Source organism: Spermophilus citellus (assembly GCF_964194105.1).
Source record: "Spermophilus citellus genome assembly, chromosome: 16".
NCBI lineage: Eukaryota > Metazoa > Chordata > Mammalia > Rodentia > Sciuridae > Spermophilus > Spermophilus citellus.
Genome location: NC_138196.1, coordinates 87,480,028 through 87,500,835, shown reverse-complemented (window position 1 = coordinate 87,500,835; position 20,808 = coordinate 87,480,028). Strand labels below are relative to the sequence as shown.

The 20,808-nt window shown below is 50.9% G+C and overlaps 1 protein-coding gene across 3 annotated transcripts in view; it reads right to left on the bottom strand.

Annotated features, from left to right (window-relative positions):
• Positions 1-9,171: 9,171 nt before the first annotated feature.
• Positions 9,172-20,808, bottom strand: part of TDRP (testis development related protein) — a 42,030-nt gene continuing 30,393 nt past the window's right edge. For 2 of the 3 annotated variants that reach the window (XM_081269353.1, XM_081269354.1), the window contains exons 2-3: positions 12,495-12,598; positions 9,172-11,556 (exon numbers count right to left, since the gene is read on the bottom strand). In XM_081269353.1, the coding sequence (XP_081125479.1) occupies positions 11,211-11,556; positions 12,495-12,598 (450 nt within the window). In that variant the 3' untranslated portion in view covers positions 9,172-11,210. Of the gene's footprint in view, positions 11,557-12,494; positions 12,599-13,081; positions 15,217-20,808 lie in introns of those variants that run through there. The other variant, XM_081269355.1, reaches the window with a different exon arrangement.

Here is a 20,808-nt window from a genome sequence, read left to right as displayed (position 1 = left end):
CACACATGCCAGACAAGCGCTCTACCACGGAGCCACAAACCTAGCCTAGTATTTCTGTAGTTTGACAAATCTTTCACCTCCTTGGTTTAAGTTTATTACCAAGTATTTCATTCTTTTTGTTACTATTATAAATGAAATCTTCTTAATTTCCTTTTGGATTTCTTATTGAATTTTTGCATGTTGATTTTTTTGATCCTTTAACTTTATTGAATTCATTTATTCATTTTTTATGTGTATGGAGTCTTTGAGGTTTTCTACCTAGATTTCTACAGAGATCATGTTCTCTGTAGACAGAAGCTTCTTCCTTTTGCTGCCTCTTCTTTCTCTGGCTAGAGCTTTAGTGCTGTGTTGAGTGGAGCCGGTGAGGGTGGCACCTTGCCTCACTCCTCCCATTGAATGTGATGTGTGCTGTGGCTTTGCCTGTGACCCTATCGTGGGTGGTTGTCTTCTTCTGTTCCTCATCTGTGGAGTTTTTACATGAAGGGGTGTGGGGACTCAGTTACTGAGGTGGCCGCCGATGCTTTTCTGCTCACGTGGAGCAGATGTTGCGGGGTGGAGGGAGGGGTGCACAGCTCGCCTGTCCATGCGCCCCAGGGCAAAGCTCACCTGGCTGTCATATGCCATTCCTTTCCATGTGCTGTGGAATTCTGTTGGCTTGTATTTCATCAAATATTGATATAAAAACGTTGATCACGGATACTGTTCATTTTCTTGGAGTATCTTTGTCTGGTATGAGTATCAGAATAATGCTGGCCTCAGCGTGCATTTGGAGGTGTTCTCTGTGCGTGTTTGGACATCTGAGAAGGACTGCAGATTCTCCAGTGCACCACCGGGCCTGGGCGTGTCCTGCTCGGTGTGCTCACGGCTGAGTCACGTCTGAGTGCCTTGAACCCTGCTTCTCTTCCCACGTCTGCAGACTGCCTCCTGACGCCTCAGTTCTGCTACTTGTCTCCTCACTCTGCATTGCACTCAGGCTTCATCTTCATTGTTTCCTGCGTTCTGTTGGCTTTGGGGTTTCTTCCTGCTTCTTTAGGGTGTGAACGTAGCTTGCTGATTTGAAAGCATCTTTTTAGGTATGTTTCCAGCCATAAATTTCCCTCCTGCCACTGCTTTCACTACATACTTAAATGTTTGCATGTTATGTGTTAGTTTCCATTTACTTTCTAATCTTCATTGTGGTTTCTTCATTGGTTGTCTGTCGTTTAATTTCTACAAATTTGTGAACTTCTCACTTTTCTTTCTGCTGTGGATTCCTAGTTTCATCCCACTGTGACCAGAAAACTTTTTATGATTTCAGTCTTTTATGGGCTCACGTATTATATGTCCTGGAGACTGTCCCATGTGCCTGTGTCAGGCCCCCCCCCCCAAACCCTTGCTGCCTCGGGTGTGTCCCACAAGGGAGGGTGCTGAGGGTCTCCCTCGCCTTGGAGCGCCCTTTTTGGTCCTTTGGTCGTGCTGTGTTTGCTCGTGCATTTGGAGTTTGGTGCTTGGTGCATTAGTTTGTTCATGGTCTTAGTGAGTTTTCAACACAACATGAGGATAAGACTGTCCCCTAAGATGTCGGGGTGTCACTTCAACATAATTTAAACAAAACTGGTCAGGAACTGTCACCCAGGCCTGAGGGCGGGCACTCACAGTTCACACCAGGGTCTGAACACTTTCTGCAGAGAGGCAGACAGTAGATACTTGGCAGCCATGTGGTCCCTCCATGGCTGCTGGGCTGCTTGGTGGAACAGCCAGCCAGTCCACACACGTCACAGACACTGACTCGTGAAGGTCATGCTGTTTTCCTCACTATTTAAAAACGTAAGAACTTCTCTCATGGGCTGTGCAAAACCAGATTTGGCCAGCAGGCTGTGGTTTGCAGGCCTCGACCTTGTATGATCTCTTCTTTGTGTATGTTTGATATTTTTCATTTAAAGAGTCTGGTTTTTGATGGCAAAAATATGTTCACTGTAGAAAATTCTTTTAGAAAGTCAAAACACAAAAGTATTTAAAATGTTACTCATAATTCTACTTCAGTGTAGTTATTAACAGTTTGATGTAGCTTTCCAATATTTTCTCTGATGTTGCTTTTGAAGATTCATAATTCCCTGTGAAAAGTGAAAACAGGTACATGGTAGGCTGCACCATTCTCCCTGCTGCAGAACCAAATACCTGGGCTCCTAGGAAGAAGTAGCCCAGCACAGATCCAAGCTGGGCTCCCCCAGAACTGAGTGCTGAGCTGTGGAGACCCCTTACAGAATGCCAGCTGCTGCTGTGCCCTCACTGGGACGCCAGCTGTAAAGTCTCCAGGGAGAAGACTTCTGAACACTAGTTTCTAAAGGGAAAGAAAGAAAAAAAAGATCACTTCTCCAAGAGAAAACTCAAATAAAGCAAATGACACTTCACATCACCTCGATCCCACCCTAATTTGTTCAGTTTTCTTGATAGTACAGTTTGGTTATATAAACTTTGTAACTTCAGAGTCTTAAAAATATTTCCCTAAAACTCCCAACACTGATTTTGACTTAATGAGTAATTCCACAGGAACTGATATCACTCATTTTGAAAGCTAAAGCTCCCCCTAGCCTTCATGGTTAGATTGCAGACATCTTATGCACAACTCCCAAAAGCACACCAAGACATCGGTTTCTAAATACACAAACTTAACTTCCAAATTTATGGCCTCTTGGACAAGCAGCCACTATTTTGAACGGGGAGAGACGCACCTGAAAGAGACAAGACCACCGAGACAAAGGACCAACACTAGGGTGTGGGCTGAGTCCCAGAGTGTGGCACAGGGTGGGACTACACAAAGACCTTAGGAAGAGAAGAGAGACCACCCAGCAGCCGGAGGCCTTTGGAGAGGAAGGCAGGAGCCCGCACACCCCACAGCCCCACCCTCCACATGGGACGTGAACAGTCTTTCCTGAGCCCCTGGGTCAGTCACCCTCTTCCAAATCTGATCCTGCTGAGGTCTTGAGGGAGCCATTCCCCAGAGAGACACATTCCCACTACCACACTGGCTTCCCTCCTGTGCCCAGCCAGACAGGTGCCTCCCTGAGCTCTCCACAGCCACAACTCAGCACCAGCATCCACCTGAGCCACTGATAACATCCCAAAGCCATTCTCAGTGCCAGGACCTATTTGCATGGTCACAACATGCAACCTTCCCCCACTTCTGTGACCTCTCCCTGGTGGAGAAAGGCAGGGTTTGGTGGCCTTGGGGCTGCGCTCTCAGCCACAGTGGTAGATGCTCATCTTTCCCATGCTCTCCCTGCCTCCCTCCTCCTCTGTGCACAGGAGTGGTGGAGAGAAGGTGCTGGCCATGGCACACAGAAAGCTGGTGTCTAGGAGCCAGTGGAGCCTAGCTCTCCTGGGCCTTCTGGGCTCAGGATGGTGAGGCTGCTTCAGATGTCCATGGCAGGTTTCTCTTGATTCATGCCCAGCAGCTGGTTAGGCTGTGACCCAGCTGTGAGCCCACACACCACAAGGCAGCAGGGAGCAGGCCCCAGGAGTGTCCATGCCAAAGATTCAGCCTGAATTCAGCCATGCCTTACCTAGATGAATAAGCCAAATGTCACAAAGAATGAAGCCATGTTCAGAAAGAACTGGGAAGGAGAGGTTTGCCAGTGGTTCCCGTTTTCAATTTGCAGATACAAAACAGCCATGTACCAGGCATGATTCTTGATCAGCTTCTGGTCTGACAGACAGCTAGAAAACACACCTGCCCAGGAGTGGACAGCCTTGCACCACGCAGAAGGTGCAACACAGATTAGCACCACATGCACGCAACCCACAGCTGCATGTGGGTATCCAGGGTACTATTCTGCTTTTGCATACTTTTATTGTAAAGTTTAAAAATCAAATAAATATTCTCTGCCCAAACCAAAATGAGCCGAATTAAAATATGCCAGAGTAACAATGACAACTAACCGTCACTTAGAGGTTGGGATATAATGTGTTCCTCTTGTCCTAATACCTTGCCAGTCCCTCGAGGGTCAGGAATGGAAGACACTTTACAGGAGAAAAGCAAAACCAACCTTCCACCCTCCAGCCCAGAGCCTAGGAAGCAGAGGTCAAGGCAACATGCTGTCCTTGCCAGGTGGGGCCCTCCTCCCCTGAGGTTAGTGGCCTGTGTTCAACACTGGGTGACTGCTCAGGGCGTCTCCCTTTTCAGGCCCCACGGAGACTGAGCAGACTGGAGTCGCAAGGGAGGTGGAGGGAACCCTGTGGCTTCCTCGCAAGGACAGGCACCCAGGCTGCAGGGCAAAATGGACCTAGACGAATGCCCAGGACAGCAGGGGGATTCTAAAGTTCCCTTTTAAGACCTCTGCATGGAGCTGGCCAACGTTCCTGGTATGTTTTCTGCTCCTGTTTGTTGTGAGGCCCAGAGGCTCAGCCCCACACAAAGGGCACAACAGTGCTGATCTGCATGGTGACAACATCTGCCGCAGATGAAGCCTGCAGCCTGACCCTGGCCTGGCCCACGGGAGCGGCCCCCTGCTGCTGGCACTGCTCACCAGGATGCATACCCAGGAGCCAGGAAGCCGGCCCTCAGCACCTTCTAGTGTCCCAACTCCCACACTGGCAGCTGCCAGCCTGAACAAGAGACTTTAGAGCACTGGCATGGCCCTGCCAGGCCTGGAGGTGCAGGTCCCGAGCCTTCCCAGACACCAACAAACCTGCTCCACTGCTGCCAGTCAGTGCTCCTGCCTCATGTCACGAAAGTGGCTCAGCATGCCCAGCCCCGAGGGAAAGCACCAAGTCCCATGGGCCCAGGGCCCAGCAGGGGCAGGTGTGGAGAGGAGACAAAGGGACAGCCCCCCCCCCCCCCCGGGGAGGGCAGGGTGCTGGCCACTACCACTGCTGTCTTGTCTAAGAGGCAGGTCATTTTAAATGGTCTCACTCAACCGACTTCAGTGCTTAGTGTCTGGTGAGCTTTGCTCCTTTCCTGTTTGGGTTTTCAGCTGGAATCTCTACAGAAAATCTAGGGGCTCATCCACAGGGCTGGAGGTGTGGACTGGAGTCTCCACCTCTGAAACAGTAGATGGTTTTATCCCCCCACTCCTGCAATGGTCCCTGTCTGGTTGTCTAGATTTAAACACTGATTATCAGTTCTGGGAGGCCCCCAGCCTCATTCAGGGTCATCTAGGTTAGGGTTTTAAGTACCACATGCAAAGGCGAGAGGGGAAGAGCGGAGCCCAGATGGCATACTGCTGTCCACCATGTGAGAAGCCCAGTCTCTGCACCACCCCGAGCCGCACCAGTCCCTAAAACCTGTGCAGAGGGGACCTGGGGCTGCCCAGAGAAATGCCTGGTTGCTGAGGCTTCCTGAGCTGGTGCTTCGTGGCTTGAGTGGAGCTCGGTGGGGGGTCCACCTAAGCCGTCAGGACACATAGAGTGGATAGGCCGGGGCCACGTCCCTAGTGTGGCACTGGGGCTGGTCCAGCTGACCTCTGCCTCTAGTAAGCGTCTCATGCCCTTAGGTGTGGCATGTGGAACTTCTGAATGCCACATTTAGAAAACACCTCAAGGGCTGGGGATGTGGCTCAAGCGGTAGCGCACTCGCCTGGCATGCGTGCGGCCCGGGTTCGATCCTCAGCACCACATACCAACAAAGATGTTGTGTCCGCCGAGAACTAAAATAAATAAATAAATAAATTCTCTTAAAAAAAAAAAGAAAACACCTCAAGTTACGAACACGGAGTGCTTAATAATTGTCTGTGTTCTTATTTTCAATGTATTCCAGGAAGATTAAAAGTCACCCCATTCTCCCTTTGTCTTCACATACTTAAAACATGCACTTACCATGTGGTCTGGGTCTGCTATGTCACTTCCTCCTCCGTGGGTCTGAGAGAAGTGGGGGCCTCACAAACAGAGATGGAATCCTCCCATCAAGGCCAGGCCAGACCAGCCACAGATGCCAGGAAGTACAGGCTGTTACCATGAACACCACTCAATCTCATGCTCTCAGAAATCCACACAGCAGAGAAGAGTGACACAGAAACACCCTCCTGTCCACCATCTCAACCCAGAGGCTCCAGACCCCTGACAGCATCCCCCACCCCTCTGGTCCTTGGCCCCTTGAACGCTCCAGCCTCCTGAGGCCCTAGCCCCTGGAAGCTTGACCCTTTACAGAGAAAGACCCCACCCCCACCCCAGGACCCTGGTCCCTTAGACCATTCCCCCTCCTAGAGACTCCCGCCTCCTAGGCCCCCCACCCCCAGGCCCCCTGGTCTACAGCTGGCTGGGGTTGCTAGTGCCATGAAGGAGAATCTTTACAGAGACAGCACGGGACCAGCATGGTCATCTCAGCCATGGGGAGGAGCTTTCCAGAATCCCGGGCTGCCAGGGACACTGTCTGCACAGCAGACTCAGGGTGAACACTGGCCACTCGGGGACGCTGCCGCTCTAGCACGTCCTGTCTTTGTCTTTGATGCGATCGGGAGAGAGGCTTGAAGACATTCATGAAGCTGAGAGTGGACCCAGGTACACCACACAGCTTCCCAGTGACCCTGAAGAAACTGACAGCTAACCCTTAAAAAAGGCTGGACACCTGGCCAGGGAGCCGCTGACCTAGAGCGTGGCCTTCGGTCTGCAGCCTCCTGTGAGCACCACCCATCCACGTGGCCAGTTTCCTTCCAGAGCTCACGTGAGCCCTCTCATCCCACCCCCAGGTGGAGCAGCCTAGGGCAGCAGGGGAAGAAGGCATCCCCATCCAGGACACCCACGTGCCACCCACGTTCTCTGCCAGGGCTTCTCCCCAGGCTCCTCCCTCCCTGGCAGGAAGAATGAAATCAGAACAAGCCCCTGAGAGGAAAAGCCCCTGCTGTTAAGCCAGGTCTACAGGGAAGAGCAGCTCTGTCCAGCCCTGGCCTGACCATGCAGAGATAGAGCACCCAGAGCTATGAGCAGAAACCCTGGCAGCCCCAGAGGTACAGAAGGGTGTCTCTGCCATCACGTAACCAGTCACGGGTGGCTCATGAGCCATCCTGGGCCCCAGGTCTGGGGTGGGCACTCTCAGCAGTCACTGGGGACAGGTGGCACCACCTTCCTCCCGTGTATGGGGTCAGGGCCGTGGGTGAAACTGCAAAAGGTAGGGTCTAAGGGAAGGATGGGGACTTTGCACACAGAGCCCACAGCAGCTGGGCCTGAGGCTCATGGCTTTGAGAGGCCCTCAGGGTACCTGCATCTGCAGTGCCCAGTCCACTCTCCTAGCTACTCACCCTCACAAGCCCAGTGTGGCCACCTGGGTTCCTGGGGCTGCGGGTACAGCAGTGACACATCTGCTGAAGTCCCACTAGCAGGGCAACTCCCGGTGGGAAAGACAGGGCTCTGGATGTGGAGGCTGAGAACAGCCACAGGATCCCAGGACACTGTCAAAGGATGGCCTTGTGAACACCCCCAGCCTCCTGCGTAGCTCCCCAGAAGCACCCAACCTGCCGTCCCAGCCGAACAACCCAAACAAAGCTGCGGTGCCAGCCCTCCGCAGGGATCCAGCACATCTGCCTTCAGCTATTAACCCTGAAAGGTCTTAACTCACAGAGCTGTTGGTTGTAGCTATTCAAGACCAACTCAAGGCAAGGAACACCACAGAGCACCCGGATTGCAGGGTCTCACCCACTCGAGCACACTGCTGTCTCCTCTCAGTCCTGAGCAGGTCCCGCTTCACACTCACGAAACCCCAGAGATGCTGCAGACCCATGTCCAGGGCCTCATTCAAAGGACCAAGCTGATGGCCTGAGCACCGTCAGGCTTTCTCTCTGCTCCAGGTAATAATAAAGCTCAAATGAACCTTTCAGTAGCAATTTTATACTTTTCAATTTTATACTAGAAAACCACTCCGTCACTTTCCCACTAGCGGAAATTATAAGTGTCTGCCCGTGGGATTCTTCCTCTGCAGGAGGCACTCAGGTGCCAGAGGTGGTTTTTTCTCAGATAGCTGTACTCCAGCTGCCCTGGGTGATTAATGAGTCCTATGGCCAGCGCCAGGGGAGAAGGCCCATCCCCAGGGGCTTGGGCAACATGCCAATAGACCCCAACAGCAAGGAGAGGGCTGGTCCCTGGAGGACTGCCTGATGGGAAGCCGTGCAGCCTGGTTGGGCTCTGAGGAGCTAACCGTGATGGCTGAATCGCTTACCTGAAACGAACTGAACTCCCATCCAATCAGTACTCTGCAGTGTTGGCTCCATGATCATAAACGAGTCTCAGGATCATGCTGCCACACGGATCCCCAGGGCGCTGCTCTGGCCAGTGCTAGACCGACCAGGTCGAGTGCTTCAACTCTCGTGCCCCACAATAAGCCAGGGTGGAGATGCGCCTGTTTAAACAGCCTAGGGACGGTTATGAGCTAGAAAGCCAGTCCTGGCCTAGTGCTCTCATCTGGCCGCCCAGGTAGAGTGGGCTGGGGCTGGGCAAACCTGATGGCAGGAAACAGCATGGCCAGGCACAGTCAGCATTTAGGACAGTGGGCAGTGCAGGGCCAGGGGGAAGGGCCAGCTGCCGGAATCAGATCTGATGAGGGTGCCAGTGTGGTCCTGTGCCTCTTGCCCAAAGTGCACGCCCCTGGAAACACAACACTGGGCCTCATCTGGGCGTCCAGCACTCACGGGAGTTGAACACGTCTACCAGAGGCCACTGTCTTCCACAGAAGATGTACTTCCAAGGGATGGACACACCTTTCAAAATACAAATTTAAATGATGAGGTAAAATGTTGTACCGCTGTTAAGTTGTCAAGAAGGTAAAACCTGCACAAGGACCAGAAACACCAGCACCCAGCAAGTGCAGACGGACGCTGTGCTGAGCACCTGGTCACTTGGGACACCCAGAAGGCAGTTCAGACACGCAAAAGACACATTAGTGGCTTCAGCTGGAACTCATTTATTTATGAAAACGTGTGTGAGATCCACAGGGTCAGGAGAGTGCCATTAGCTCTGTGGTCAGGTCACGTCATCAGAAGCTGATGCTGGTAATCAGGCAAACTCACAGGGAAAGGAGACAGAAGCGTTGAGGAGGACCATTCCCTCCCCAAAGCCAGCTGCATTCCTGTCAGAACCACGGGGACCCACCGAGAGCACACGTCTCAGAGCTGCCCGCGTGGGTGAACACAGCACAGCATGCTGCCAAGGGGTCCTTTCCAGAGAAACATCTCCCCCCAAAGCACACCAATAAATGTTTACACCAAAAACCATAAACAATCATTTTAATCAGATACAACAGAGAAAAAAGCCATTTTTACAATGATCTTTGTAGGTAAGAAAAGTTGGATTGACAGTGCATATTCCAATCGCAGCAATGTCAGCGAGGTACACAACAGGCACTTGGCATCTCAACAGAGGCACAGCAGCCACCGCCACCTGGACACCCAGGACTGCGATGCCCGCACACGCTCCAGAGACACAAACACAGGGGTACACTTGTGCACCACACAGAGGACTGGCCAAAGACAAGCTGGACCAGCTCCTGGCGTCATGTTTGCCTGGGTCCTATCTTGCCATCTTAGCAGGCGGTATCCCAGGAAGTTCCACCTGAACTCCACCCGCACAGCCCCTACTCTAAGACTTTGACCTGAGGGTGCCTGCACCTGTCTATCCAGCCACAGCACAAAAATTCTGATTCTCCTCTGCCTTATGAAACAGTCTCTAACAGATCAATTTTTATTTGAATAGCACTTAAAGCATCTCCTCTTCTCAAGGCTCAGTAAGTAAACTTGTTCTTTTTCTAAAAGTTGGATGGATGGATGGATGGACTGATGGAAAGAGATTAATAGGTAGGCAGATGGATGTAGGGAGAGATGGACAGATGGAGAGAGAAATGGGCAGATGGGTGGGTACAGGGATGGATGGAAGTATGGAGGGGTGGATGGCCATGGATGATAAAGGACCAACAGATGAATGGATCAAGTAAACTTGTTCTATCAAGAATGCAGTTAGATGCTCTGACACACCACAGTGTGCTCAGCCGTGAGGCAAAGCTGGTTCTCCATGGACACACTAAATGGAACATCCAGGTACACGGAACAGCACAGAAATACACACTAAAAAACTCAAGGGCAGGATTTTTTTTTGGGGGGGGGCTTTGTTTTTCCAGGAAAGGAATGCACAGTGTAACTAGAAGCTTTTGTTTTTAATCAAAACAAAGAAAATCATTCCTAGCCTATCACTTTCACCTAAGGTAGATATTTGTCCCACCCGACACTAAGGTCATCCTGACAAAGACACCTGATACAGGATCACACTGTTGAGGACGGTCAGCGTGTCCAGAGACAGGCAGAGTGAGATGCTATCGAGTTAGCCAAAGTTACTCTTGTGAGGGAAACAAAACTTACAGACCTAACATCAATCACAGCATCTTGTGTTGAAAAACTAAACACCTGGGAAGAATAGAAAATAGGCACTTCAGTGTCTTAAGTACAGTTTTTTACCTTTAAGTATAGTTTTTTCACCTTGCTCTATAATGAGCAAGGTAATGTTTTCCAAACAAAATTATCAAGTGGCTAAAATTAGCCTCATTTTATAGAATTTCCTAAATCTGTATACTAAGTGAACAGAAGGTTTGAAGAAAATAAAAAGCAATATTTAAAAGTTCAAGAGTGGGCTGGGGATGCAGCTCAGCAGTAGAGCACTTGCCTAGCATGTGCATGGCCTTGATTCCATCCCCAGGATAAAAAAAAAAAAAAAAGAAGTCAGGAGAAGTAAAAATAAAATCTCAAAGGAAAACCCACTGTCAGACCAGTGTGCATTCAAGGTGCTACCGTTTCACATCACATGTGTCCTCTGCTTTTCCAGCATTTGCTTACACCTCTTTTAAATCTGATAAGGGAAAGGTACAACCTGCATGTCAGAGGTTGATGTGACCTTTGGGAGACTCATCTCACCTTTTGGTGAAAAGAGGGTAGCAGGCCACCACGGGTCAGTCACAGCCCAAACACATGTCGCATGCAAGGAAAAGGGGCAGGATCCTTGGACAGACGACGGAGGACAGACTGTGCGTCATTACTGGGGTCAAACACCCAGTCCCGCAGCCTGGGCTGTGGCAGGTGGGCATTTCTACATAAGGCACCACTCAGGCCCTGCCGGGTTCCCCAAGGGCACCAGCACAGGACCCAGCAGTCTCCGCCTTCGTGGGGGAAGGCTCGGCAGCTGGACGGTGTGCTACAAGGCCCCGCAGGCCAGCAAAACCTGGCTTGCCTGGCAGCACAAGGCTGTGCACTGGGCACTACTACTCACTCCACCTCCTCCTGGGCATCTGCCAGGTGACCCTTGCTCTGCCGTCTGAGGCTGACCAACCTCCCTGCTGACCGGAGGCTCCACCTGGCACTGCTGGCTGAGCTGGTCAGGCTGCTGTACCTGGTGGAGCCCTTGTCCTCACCCTCCCAGCCCATCCAGAGCTGCTGGCTGTGCACGGAGTCCCCCATACCAGCTGCTGCATCCTCCACAGCAAACTGTGGAGGTTCCCAGCCTTCAATCTCATCTGGTTTTCTAGACTGCATATTCTGCTTTAAAACCAAATTGTCCCAAAATCCAGCTTTCTTCTCTGTCTTCGATTCTTCCTTTAAACGTAAGTTAGATCTGCAGGAGAGAAAAACAGTTACGTGCTGGTGATCCAGTCATCCCATAAATGCACTCATCTATGAAGCTGTTGCCTAGAAGTTTTAAATTGCTTAGAAAGCTACCCTATGTGTGCAGGTTTGAATATGTATCAAAATCAATAAGGAAATTTTGAAAAGCAGTTTCTCTCGCTGTAAGGAAGCTGGTAAAAGCTATTTAGGGTACCACCTGCAGAGGCTAAGTTTAGTCCAGACAAGGTTTGAACCATCCAGACCAGGCAGAGTTGCAGGAAAATCCAGGGTCCAAACTAGGAGGCCAGGCCTGTCAAACAGGTTTTCAACAAGGCTCCTCAAGTAGCAAGCTACCTGAACACCCGGGAGTCAAGAACACATCCTACAAAAGGAAAGAACGCCACAGGCCTCACTGCAGACGCTGGTCAGCAGGCCACCCACAGCGAGAGTGCAGTTCAGGGGCACAGTCCTGATGGCAGGCGGCCACTGAGGCCCACCAGCATGCACCCTCCATCCCAGGGCTTCCCTGACAGCTGTGCCAGTGGCAGTTCCATCAGGCAGCCTGTGGCCTTGATTTTCAACTTTAAATGCACTTTTTAACGTTGTGAAATATTTAGAATAAAGTGTCAGTGATACATGAGCCTAAGTTTCTAAGACCTTTTAGTTTACAATTCAGCCTTTGCATTTTCAGTAGAGCTTTCCTTGTTTTCTGAAGGTGCTAAGAACCTCAAGCAGGGCTGGACGGCCTTAAAGCCAACACACCTGACCTGGAGAGCTTTTCACCTTTCCACACCATGGCAGAATGCAACTCCTCTGTGCTCCAGGCAGAGCCCCCAGGCTCCACAGGCACCGTCAGGATGGCTGCTCGGGGCCTGCGGTCACACAGCTGCTCCACCGCCCAGTGACTGCTGCCCAAGACGTGACCGCCTCCACACACAGGTGACTTACCCTTTAGACTTTGGAGATTTACATCTTTCAAGCAGATGTTGTTCATCGTCCTTATTAAACAGAGAAGTCACTTCTTTCCAGCCTCGGAAACTTGCTCCCTGAACCTAAAGAAAGGTTAAGGGAAACATCAGATTGCTGCTGATGTCAGCACTCATCGTCTGAGTCTTCCTTAAGGACAGGCAGGGTTGGGGAGATGCATGACATCACAGTGTGCTGACACAGGTGGACCAGCCTGGTGCTCACCCACACATGAGGTATAGATGCTGCCCCAGTGCATGATGAACCCTGAAACAATGAGCTGGTGACGTGGCTGCTCGTCAAGGTCACGGACACAGCCCACCTGCTGCACTTTGACACACCTGATGGAGGCAGTGTAATGCACTGCCCTGGGGCTTTAGATGGTGACAATGTCACTAGGTTAGGAGATGCTTCGGCCCTGCTACCGTCTCCAGGGACACTGCAGCCTGCATGGATGGAAGCATCCACCACAGCATGAGGCTGCACTGTGGGGCCTGCAACCTGCTCTTCCACCTTGGCACACACCAGGTTTCTGCCAGTGGTGACTACGGTGTCGACGTCCTGCCTACCTGTCCATCACCTGTGTCCCGCATGCATTCTCCTCCAGTCACATTCATAGGTTTGATGACGAGGCATGTGCTTAGACACGGCTTTCACTGCAGGAAGAACTGGGTCTCTTGAACCCTGGCAGCCAGAACCTGGAGAAGAGCCCTGACCGAGATTGCGAGCAGGATGCTCCTGGCCCCAGCACCTCTGCCCCACTTTTGGGCGTCAGCACCTGTGAGGGACAGTGGCCCTCACCCCAACCTCAAGTGCAGGCTTTGGAGAAAAAATAATATGTATTGGTTCTGAACAAAGGACTTCATGCAGTTTTCATTTCTGAAGTCAGATTATCTTACAATCAATGGCACCGGCTCCATAAAATACTATAAGAACAAAGAATGGTATGCAGAGAGACCAGCGTTTCCTGAAAATGTGGCTTTCTCCCATGGCTTAATACTTCCCTGTGCCCATCACTCCAGCTACAGGACTGGCTTGGGGAGCAGGGTGTGTCATGGGGCAGCCTTGCTTCAAATACTTTGAAATGTTAAAAATGAAACAGAAATCAAGCTGCCTTGAAAACTGAATGTGGAGGCAGTGGAAAAAGGTGGTTCACTACAAAGTCCACTCCTGACCCTTGAGGCAGGCTGGGGTTCAGGGTCCAGCATGCAACCCAGTGTGGGTGTGGACATAGGGAGACCAACCAGGCACCGTGGGAAGGAGAAGTGGGATGCCACTTCTCCCCAGCAGAGCAGACTCAGGCAGGCCTCCAACAACCCACTGTGAAGACAAGCTGCTCACGAGCACACCGCTGCCTCCTCCCAGAGAACCCTGACGTCACAAGCCAAGGAGAGATGGACTGCCTGTCACACATTGGCAGAGCCCTGGCAGCAGCTGGTCCCCCTGCGCAGGGCTCAGGGCATGGTGCAGCTGCAGGCAGGACCCCGTGGAGTCTGAATTCTCAACAACAGACTGATAAGACTATGTGCCATCCAGACCAGGAAGAAGACAGAGCTCTAGACTGTGCACCATCCAGACCAAGAGGAAGACAGAGCGCTAGACTGTGCGCCATCCAGACCAAGAGGAAGACAGAGCGCTAGACTGTGCGCCATCCAGACCAGGAAGAAGACAGAGCAATAGACTGTGCGCCATCCAGACCAGGAAGAAGACAGAGCAATAGACTGTGCGCCATCCAGACCAAGAGGAAGACAGAGCACTAGACTGTGTGCCATCCAGACCAGGAAGAAGACAGAGCACTAAACTGTGCGCCATCCAGACCAGGAAGAAGACAGAGCACTAGACTATGCGCCATCCAGACCAAGAGGAAGACAGAGCACTAGTCCGTGCGCCATCCAGACCAAGAGGAAGACAGAGCAGTAGACTGTGTGCCATCCAGACCAAGAGGAAGACAGAGCGCTAGACTGTGCGCCATCCAGACCAAGAGGAAGACAGAGCAATAGACTGTGCGCCATCCAGACCAGGAGGAGGATGGTCTGCAGCCACCACACGCCCAGCTCCATGTGAAGAAGCATCTCTGCCCGGCAGCTGTAACCCAGAGAGTGACCCTGTTCTTGTGAGCACTGGGAGGCCCTCATCATGTAACCGAAGCAGCAGCTACAGAGGAGGCTGGCTGAATGCAGGATTTGGGCGAAGTTGTTCATCGCCACCTCAGTGTCCCCTGTCCAAGTGCCACAGGGCACACACCTACCAGCACATGGACAGTGGCTCCCGCGGCTCCCTGCTGCACAGAGATCTCACTCCCTACCCAAGTACCCTAATGGGCCCTACCCCACAACCTCTCCTGGCACCTCCACAAAAATCAACAGGAAAGGAGAAGCACTGGAATTTATTTTTCTTTTGGGGACCGGGGATTGAACCAGGGGTACTCCACCGCTGACTGATGCACCCAGACTTTGTTATATTTTATTTAGGACAGAGTCTTGCTAAGTGGCTGAGGCTGGCTTTGAACTCACGATCCTCCTCCCCAGCCTGTGGAGACACTGGGATTATGGGTGTGCGCCACCATGCCCAGCTGGAATTTAAATCACTGCCTTGAGTATGGCAAATCCAGAAGCACGGGCCAGGAGCAGTGACACACACCTGTCATCCCAGTGGCTCAGGAGGCTGAGGCCGGAGGGTCGCAAGTTCAAAGCCAGCCTCAGCAATGGCACTAAGCAACTCAGTGAGACCCTGTCTCTAAATAAAATACAAAACAGGGCTGGGGATGTGGCTCAGAGATTGAGTCCCCTGAGTTCAATCCCTTGTCGCCCCCCAGAAGCACAATCGGGGGTTGGGGTAGGCTGTGACCTTGCTGTAGAATCCACGTTGACTCAGTGCCTGAGGGTGGCCAGGGTACTGCTCCTGTCCACCTGCCGAGGTCACCAGGCTGGAGACTCTCCATGAACAGGCTTCTCCAGAACCCTCGGTTCTACACACGCAAAGCGGGCCACCGCACTTTCAGATGCGACAGAGCGCATCAGCAACCACTGGACCAAGCCACCCCCAAGACCAGACTTCCACCTCCATCTCCTGCATCCTGCTGGCTTCCTTATCCTTGCACATATACTCCTGGAGGGTTAATAAAACCCTCATTTGTAGCGTTTCAGTCTCTCACACAAACCTTCTACAAGTCCTGGGACTTTGGGAACCTTGCATCCCCTGACCCCTCCTTATGGGGATCCTCTCCGATGAACTGAAGCTGATTCCACCAAAACAGGCAGGTTGGCAGCATCCCTGTGCCGTCAAATCCTTCCTGACTTAAGCATTTGTCAAAGTTCATTAAATTTATACATTTCAACTAGACCTAGGTGCTAAGAGGCACAGGCTCAGGACCTGAGGCTGAGGCCTGTTCTGAGAGCCGCTTTCTATTCCTGTCCCTTGGAGCTGGTGTCAGTACCCTGCTGGGACTCACATCTGCAGCAGGAGCGGACCACAATGGCCAGGAGGCTAGACACTGAGAGGATGCTGCAGGGCAGCACAGGCGCAGCAGACGCCTGAATGTACTCAAGACCGTGACCATCCCCTCAAATGCTCGGAGTCCGCCTGACCTGAGCCACTGAGCAGGCCCTGGCAGCACGTCCTAGAGAGGACGGGCAGTCAGCCAGCACCCCGCCGCCCCACGAGACCCGCACGTTTACCCACACATGACTGCCCAGACATACCGGACACCACACGAGCATAAGGCTGCTGCTGCCTGGCCTCCAGGCAGGGCGCTTCCCGTGGGCAGCGTAGATCCAGGCCGAGGGTCTTTGAGCACAGGACTTGCCAGAGCCCCTACAGGTCCATTCCTGGGCTCTGGCAGGAGCCACCACGCCCGTCTCACCTAGGAACATGCAGCCTGGGCCTGGCGTCCTGCAGCCCTGCAGTACCCTCTGGTGGTGTGCCTGGCTGGGCGTCCCCTGAGAGAGCCCCAGAGCCGAGGCCCCACTCACGAGGCCCCACTCGAGGTCCCAGTGATCACACACAGGCAAAGCAGGGAGCCCTGCAGGGGGCCGGTCCTCCCCTTGTGCTGGAGTAGGGGCAGGGCTGCAGCCCCCCAGCCAGCAGGGACCTGTGTGCCCAGATGGCACTCCTCCACAGGGAGGGCACATCCTGCTGGCGCCAGGGCTGAAGGTCCAGAGGATACCATCGGTCCTTGCGTGCGCTGGACCGTGGGCAGTGGGGACGGGCGCTATTTAGAGTATGGCGTGGAACTGTCCTCTCCTAAGAGCTCTGTCCCTCAAGAGCCACTCTTGGGAAGGTCACAACAAACCAAAACACCTCTGGGGAACAGGGCAAAAAACTTCTTCAAAACTAGAGAAAAAGTAACAGCTGAAAACAGAAGTAGCCGTGGTGTGGAACCAAGAAGGGAGCCACAGAAACGAGGAGACGTTCCAGCTCCGAGCTGCACCCCAGGGCCCCCGGTCCCTGGGGAAAGCCTCGTCATCCACAGTTCACCTGAACCTCCCTGTGGGGGGGTGTGTCTGCACAGTGTGCAGAGCCCAGCTGCCCACCCGGCACCCAGGGCATCTACCCTGGGGACATCCCAGAAGGTTTTAAACTAACTCTGCCACCCTGGGCCTCCAAGCCAGATGGTCAAGTGCCATCCTACACTGTCAGTTCAGCACAGAACATCAAGATGTCAACAAAATGTCCCAATGTCACTTAAACACCACAATAAGGTATCATTGACACTTTCTATTTTCCTCAGATATAAAACTAGCTTAAAGTACTGGTCCAAGTGAAGACTGGTGAGACCCCAGACTGCGCGGTACAGCCCCTGTTCTCACAGGCCATCGAGCTCAGTTCACCAGGCGAGAAAAGGGAAAGACTGCATGTGAAACGGGAAAATACCATTTCAATGAGGCAGACAAAGGAAACAGAATACCAAGCACCTCTGACGCACAAACGAGTGGGCAGGAAATCAGGACAATCGCCCTCTGGTCAGCCTGCATGCCTGCTCTGTCCAGGTGCCCAGAATCTCAAAGTCTTAGTAATAGTGATTTTATATTAAAATTCTCTGTCACTCAGCTTTCCATCACTGTGACAAAATCCACGACAACAGTTTAAAACGAGGAAAGGTTTACTTTGGCTCACAGTTTCAGGGATTTTAGTCCAGTTACCTGTTGTTTCTGGGCCTTTCTGAGGCAGAATGTCATGGTGGGGAGCACTTGGTGGAGAGAGGAAGGGCTGGGGACAGGTTGTCCCCTTCAAGGACACGCCCTCACAACCCTCCCTCCAACTGAGCCTACCTCCTAAACGTCCTCACCTCCCGAGCCCCACAGATGAAGACCCATCAACGGATTCCTCAAGAGGAGATCAGAGTCCTCGGGATTCAGTCACCTGGCAAAGGCTGACCTGGGGACACGGCCACAGAGGCACTCAGCCCTTGACAGCTCAGGCTGACCCTCGGTTCATTGGCAGGGAGAAAACTTAGTCATGCATGCCACTTTTCTCCTAAGAAACATGGTTCCCGGTCTCCCAGAGCTCTCTTTCCAGGTTCAGGTACACGATGATGGAGTCCAGAAACACTAAATGGAGAGACCCAGAAGCAATCCATGAACTATGCTCCACTCTGAGCAGCAGTGGAGTCTCACACCTGCTCTGGCCCACCTGGGCGTGAACCTTCCTCTGCTCTGTGCACTCTACCTGCAGGCTGGTCATTGAGCACCGGGATCATCAGCTGGACGGCCCTGTGTTCACGCAACCCTTATTCAGTCAACAGTGACTCACAGTGCAACAACACTGACGCTGCCCGTTTCACGACAGCTCCTCATTACACCTCCTGGACGGTGTCAAGTGATACTGTCAACCTCTTACTGTGCCAAACTTGAACACTGAGCCTCCTCCGAGGCAAGGACAGGAACAAGCAGTTGACACCATCTGGGCCTCTGCTGGACATCAGGAGGTCTCACCGAGGATGAGCACCTACTGAAGGATGCTGGCCCCAGGGGTCACGGGCACACAGCCTGCCTCTGGGTGGGAACAAGAGCAGCATGCAGACAGCAGGACACACAGCCCACGGCCCATGTCCTGCAGGAACCCGCCACACCTCCAGAACATTCCTGAACAGGCTGGGTATTCTGGCTAAAGAGAGGGACTGGGACGTGCCCTGAAGCTTGTTCATCAGGAGGACATCTGTGCTGTGTGCTCTGGTGAGGGAGTGAAGCCACCCACCCCATGGCCACTCCCCTTGGCCATGGGCGGAGCCAAAGAAGTCCCCCAATGAGCAGCTCCGTGGTCTGAAAGGGCAGGGAAACAGCCCAATGAGCATCACCGCAGAGGAGCCAATCAGCTAGATGTTGCTGGGGCCTCTGTGAACCAATCATCAGCTGGCAGTCTGAAGGGCAGGGAAACAGCCCAATGAACATCACCACAGAGGAGCCAATCAGCTAGATGTTGCTGGGACCGCTGTGAGCTTGTAAAGTATTAGCATTGACATGGAACCTTTTATGAAAATTTATAGCTTCTTCTAGTGTAGAGAAAATATGTATGTCATGTGTAGTTTTATCTGCTAAATCATTGCCCAAACTAAGGGCTCCAGGCAATCCTGTATGTGCCCTGATATGTCCTATAAAGAATGAATCTTTTCTGTCCCAGATTAGACTTTGTATAGTGGAAAACAAAGAGAAAACAGTAGAAGAAGGGGAAATCCTACCAGCATCTTCAAGGGATACTATACCATTAACTATATACTGACTATTGGAAAATAAATTAAATACAGAATCTTTAAACATCACAAAAGCTTGCAATACTGCATTAAGCTCTACCTTTTGAGCTGATTGTTTGGGTACTAAAAATGTAAAAGTTTGATCAGGGGTAACTACTGCTGCTGTACCATTGTTTGACCCATCAGTGAATATATTTGGAGCATTCATGATGTTTTTCTTGTCATTTTTGGAAAAATTACAGGATGCTTAGACCAAAAAGACAACAAAGGATTAGATGGTAAGTGATTATCAAATGAAACAACAGTTTTACACATGATTATTGCCCAAGTATTTAACTCATTAGCTAACTCATCAATTTGATTCATAGTATATGGAGTAATAATTTTATTGGGAGAAACCCCAAACACTCCCTTTGCTGCTTTTATTCCTTTGAGTATTAAGTGTCCTACAGCCTCAAGATACCTAGTAAAAATAGTGTTATCCACAATAATGGACCTTCTTGCCAAAATACTCCTGTAGGAATATTTTTTGTTGGTAGTACAATAAATAATAAAGGCAAACTTATATCAATTCTATCCAAATGCATATTTTCCATATATGTTTCAATGATTTTTAATGCCTTTCTTGCTTCAGGCGTTAACATTCGGGGTGAATTTGGATCTGATGGACCTTTTAGGATATCAAATAAAGGTCCCAACTCTCCTGTTGGTATACCTAGATAAGGCCTTATCCAATTTATGTCTCCTAATAACTTTTGAAAGTTGTTAAGTGATTTGAGTTGATCTACTCGTTTTTGAATTTTTGGTGGACAGACCATGGTTGAGGATAATAGAACTCCTAAATAATTAATTGGAAAATTTAATTGTACTTTATCTATTGCTATCTCTAGATTATAATTTTTTAATAAGTTTGTAAGTGTGGCATAACATTCCAGCAATATGTTTTTATCTTTATGTGCTAATAATACATCATCCATATAGTGAAATATTTGTAGTTCAGGATTTTGATTTCTAAGTGGCTGGATTACTTTGTTAACATAAATTTGACACATAGTTGGGCTGTTAGCCATCCCTTGAGGGAGTACTTTCCATTCATATCTCTGATCAGGACCTTCATGATTCAGTGCAGGGATAGTAAATGCAAAACATGGACTATCCTCAGGATGAATTGGAATTGAAAAAAAAAATCTTTAATATCTATAACTAAAACATACCAAGTTTTTGGCAAAGCAGACAATTGAGGAATCCCCGATTGAGCAGGTCCCATAATAACCATCTCATTATTAATGGCTCTTAAATCTTGCAATAATCTCCATTTACCAGATTTCTTTTTGATGACAAAAATGGGAGTATTATGGGGAGATACAGAAGGTTGTATATGTCCTTCCGCTAATTGTTGTTTGACCAGATCATGGGCTGCTTGTATCTTTTCTTTAGTCAGGGCCCACTGAGGAACCCATACTGGTCTTTCTGATTTCCATGTAATTTTTATTGTCTCAGTGGCCCTTTGTGAAAATCCAACCCATGTCTGTCTGTTCCTTGATCTTTTTGTATTGGTGCTGCTATACCTTGTTCTTGTTTTTCTAATCTTTTTCCTTTCCTAAAACC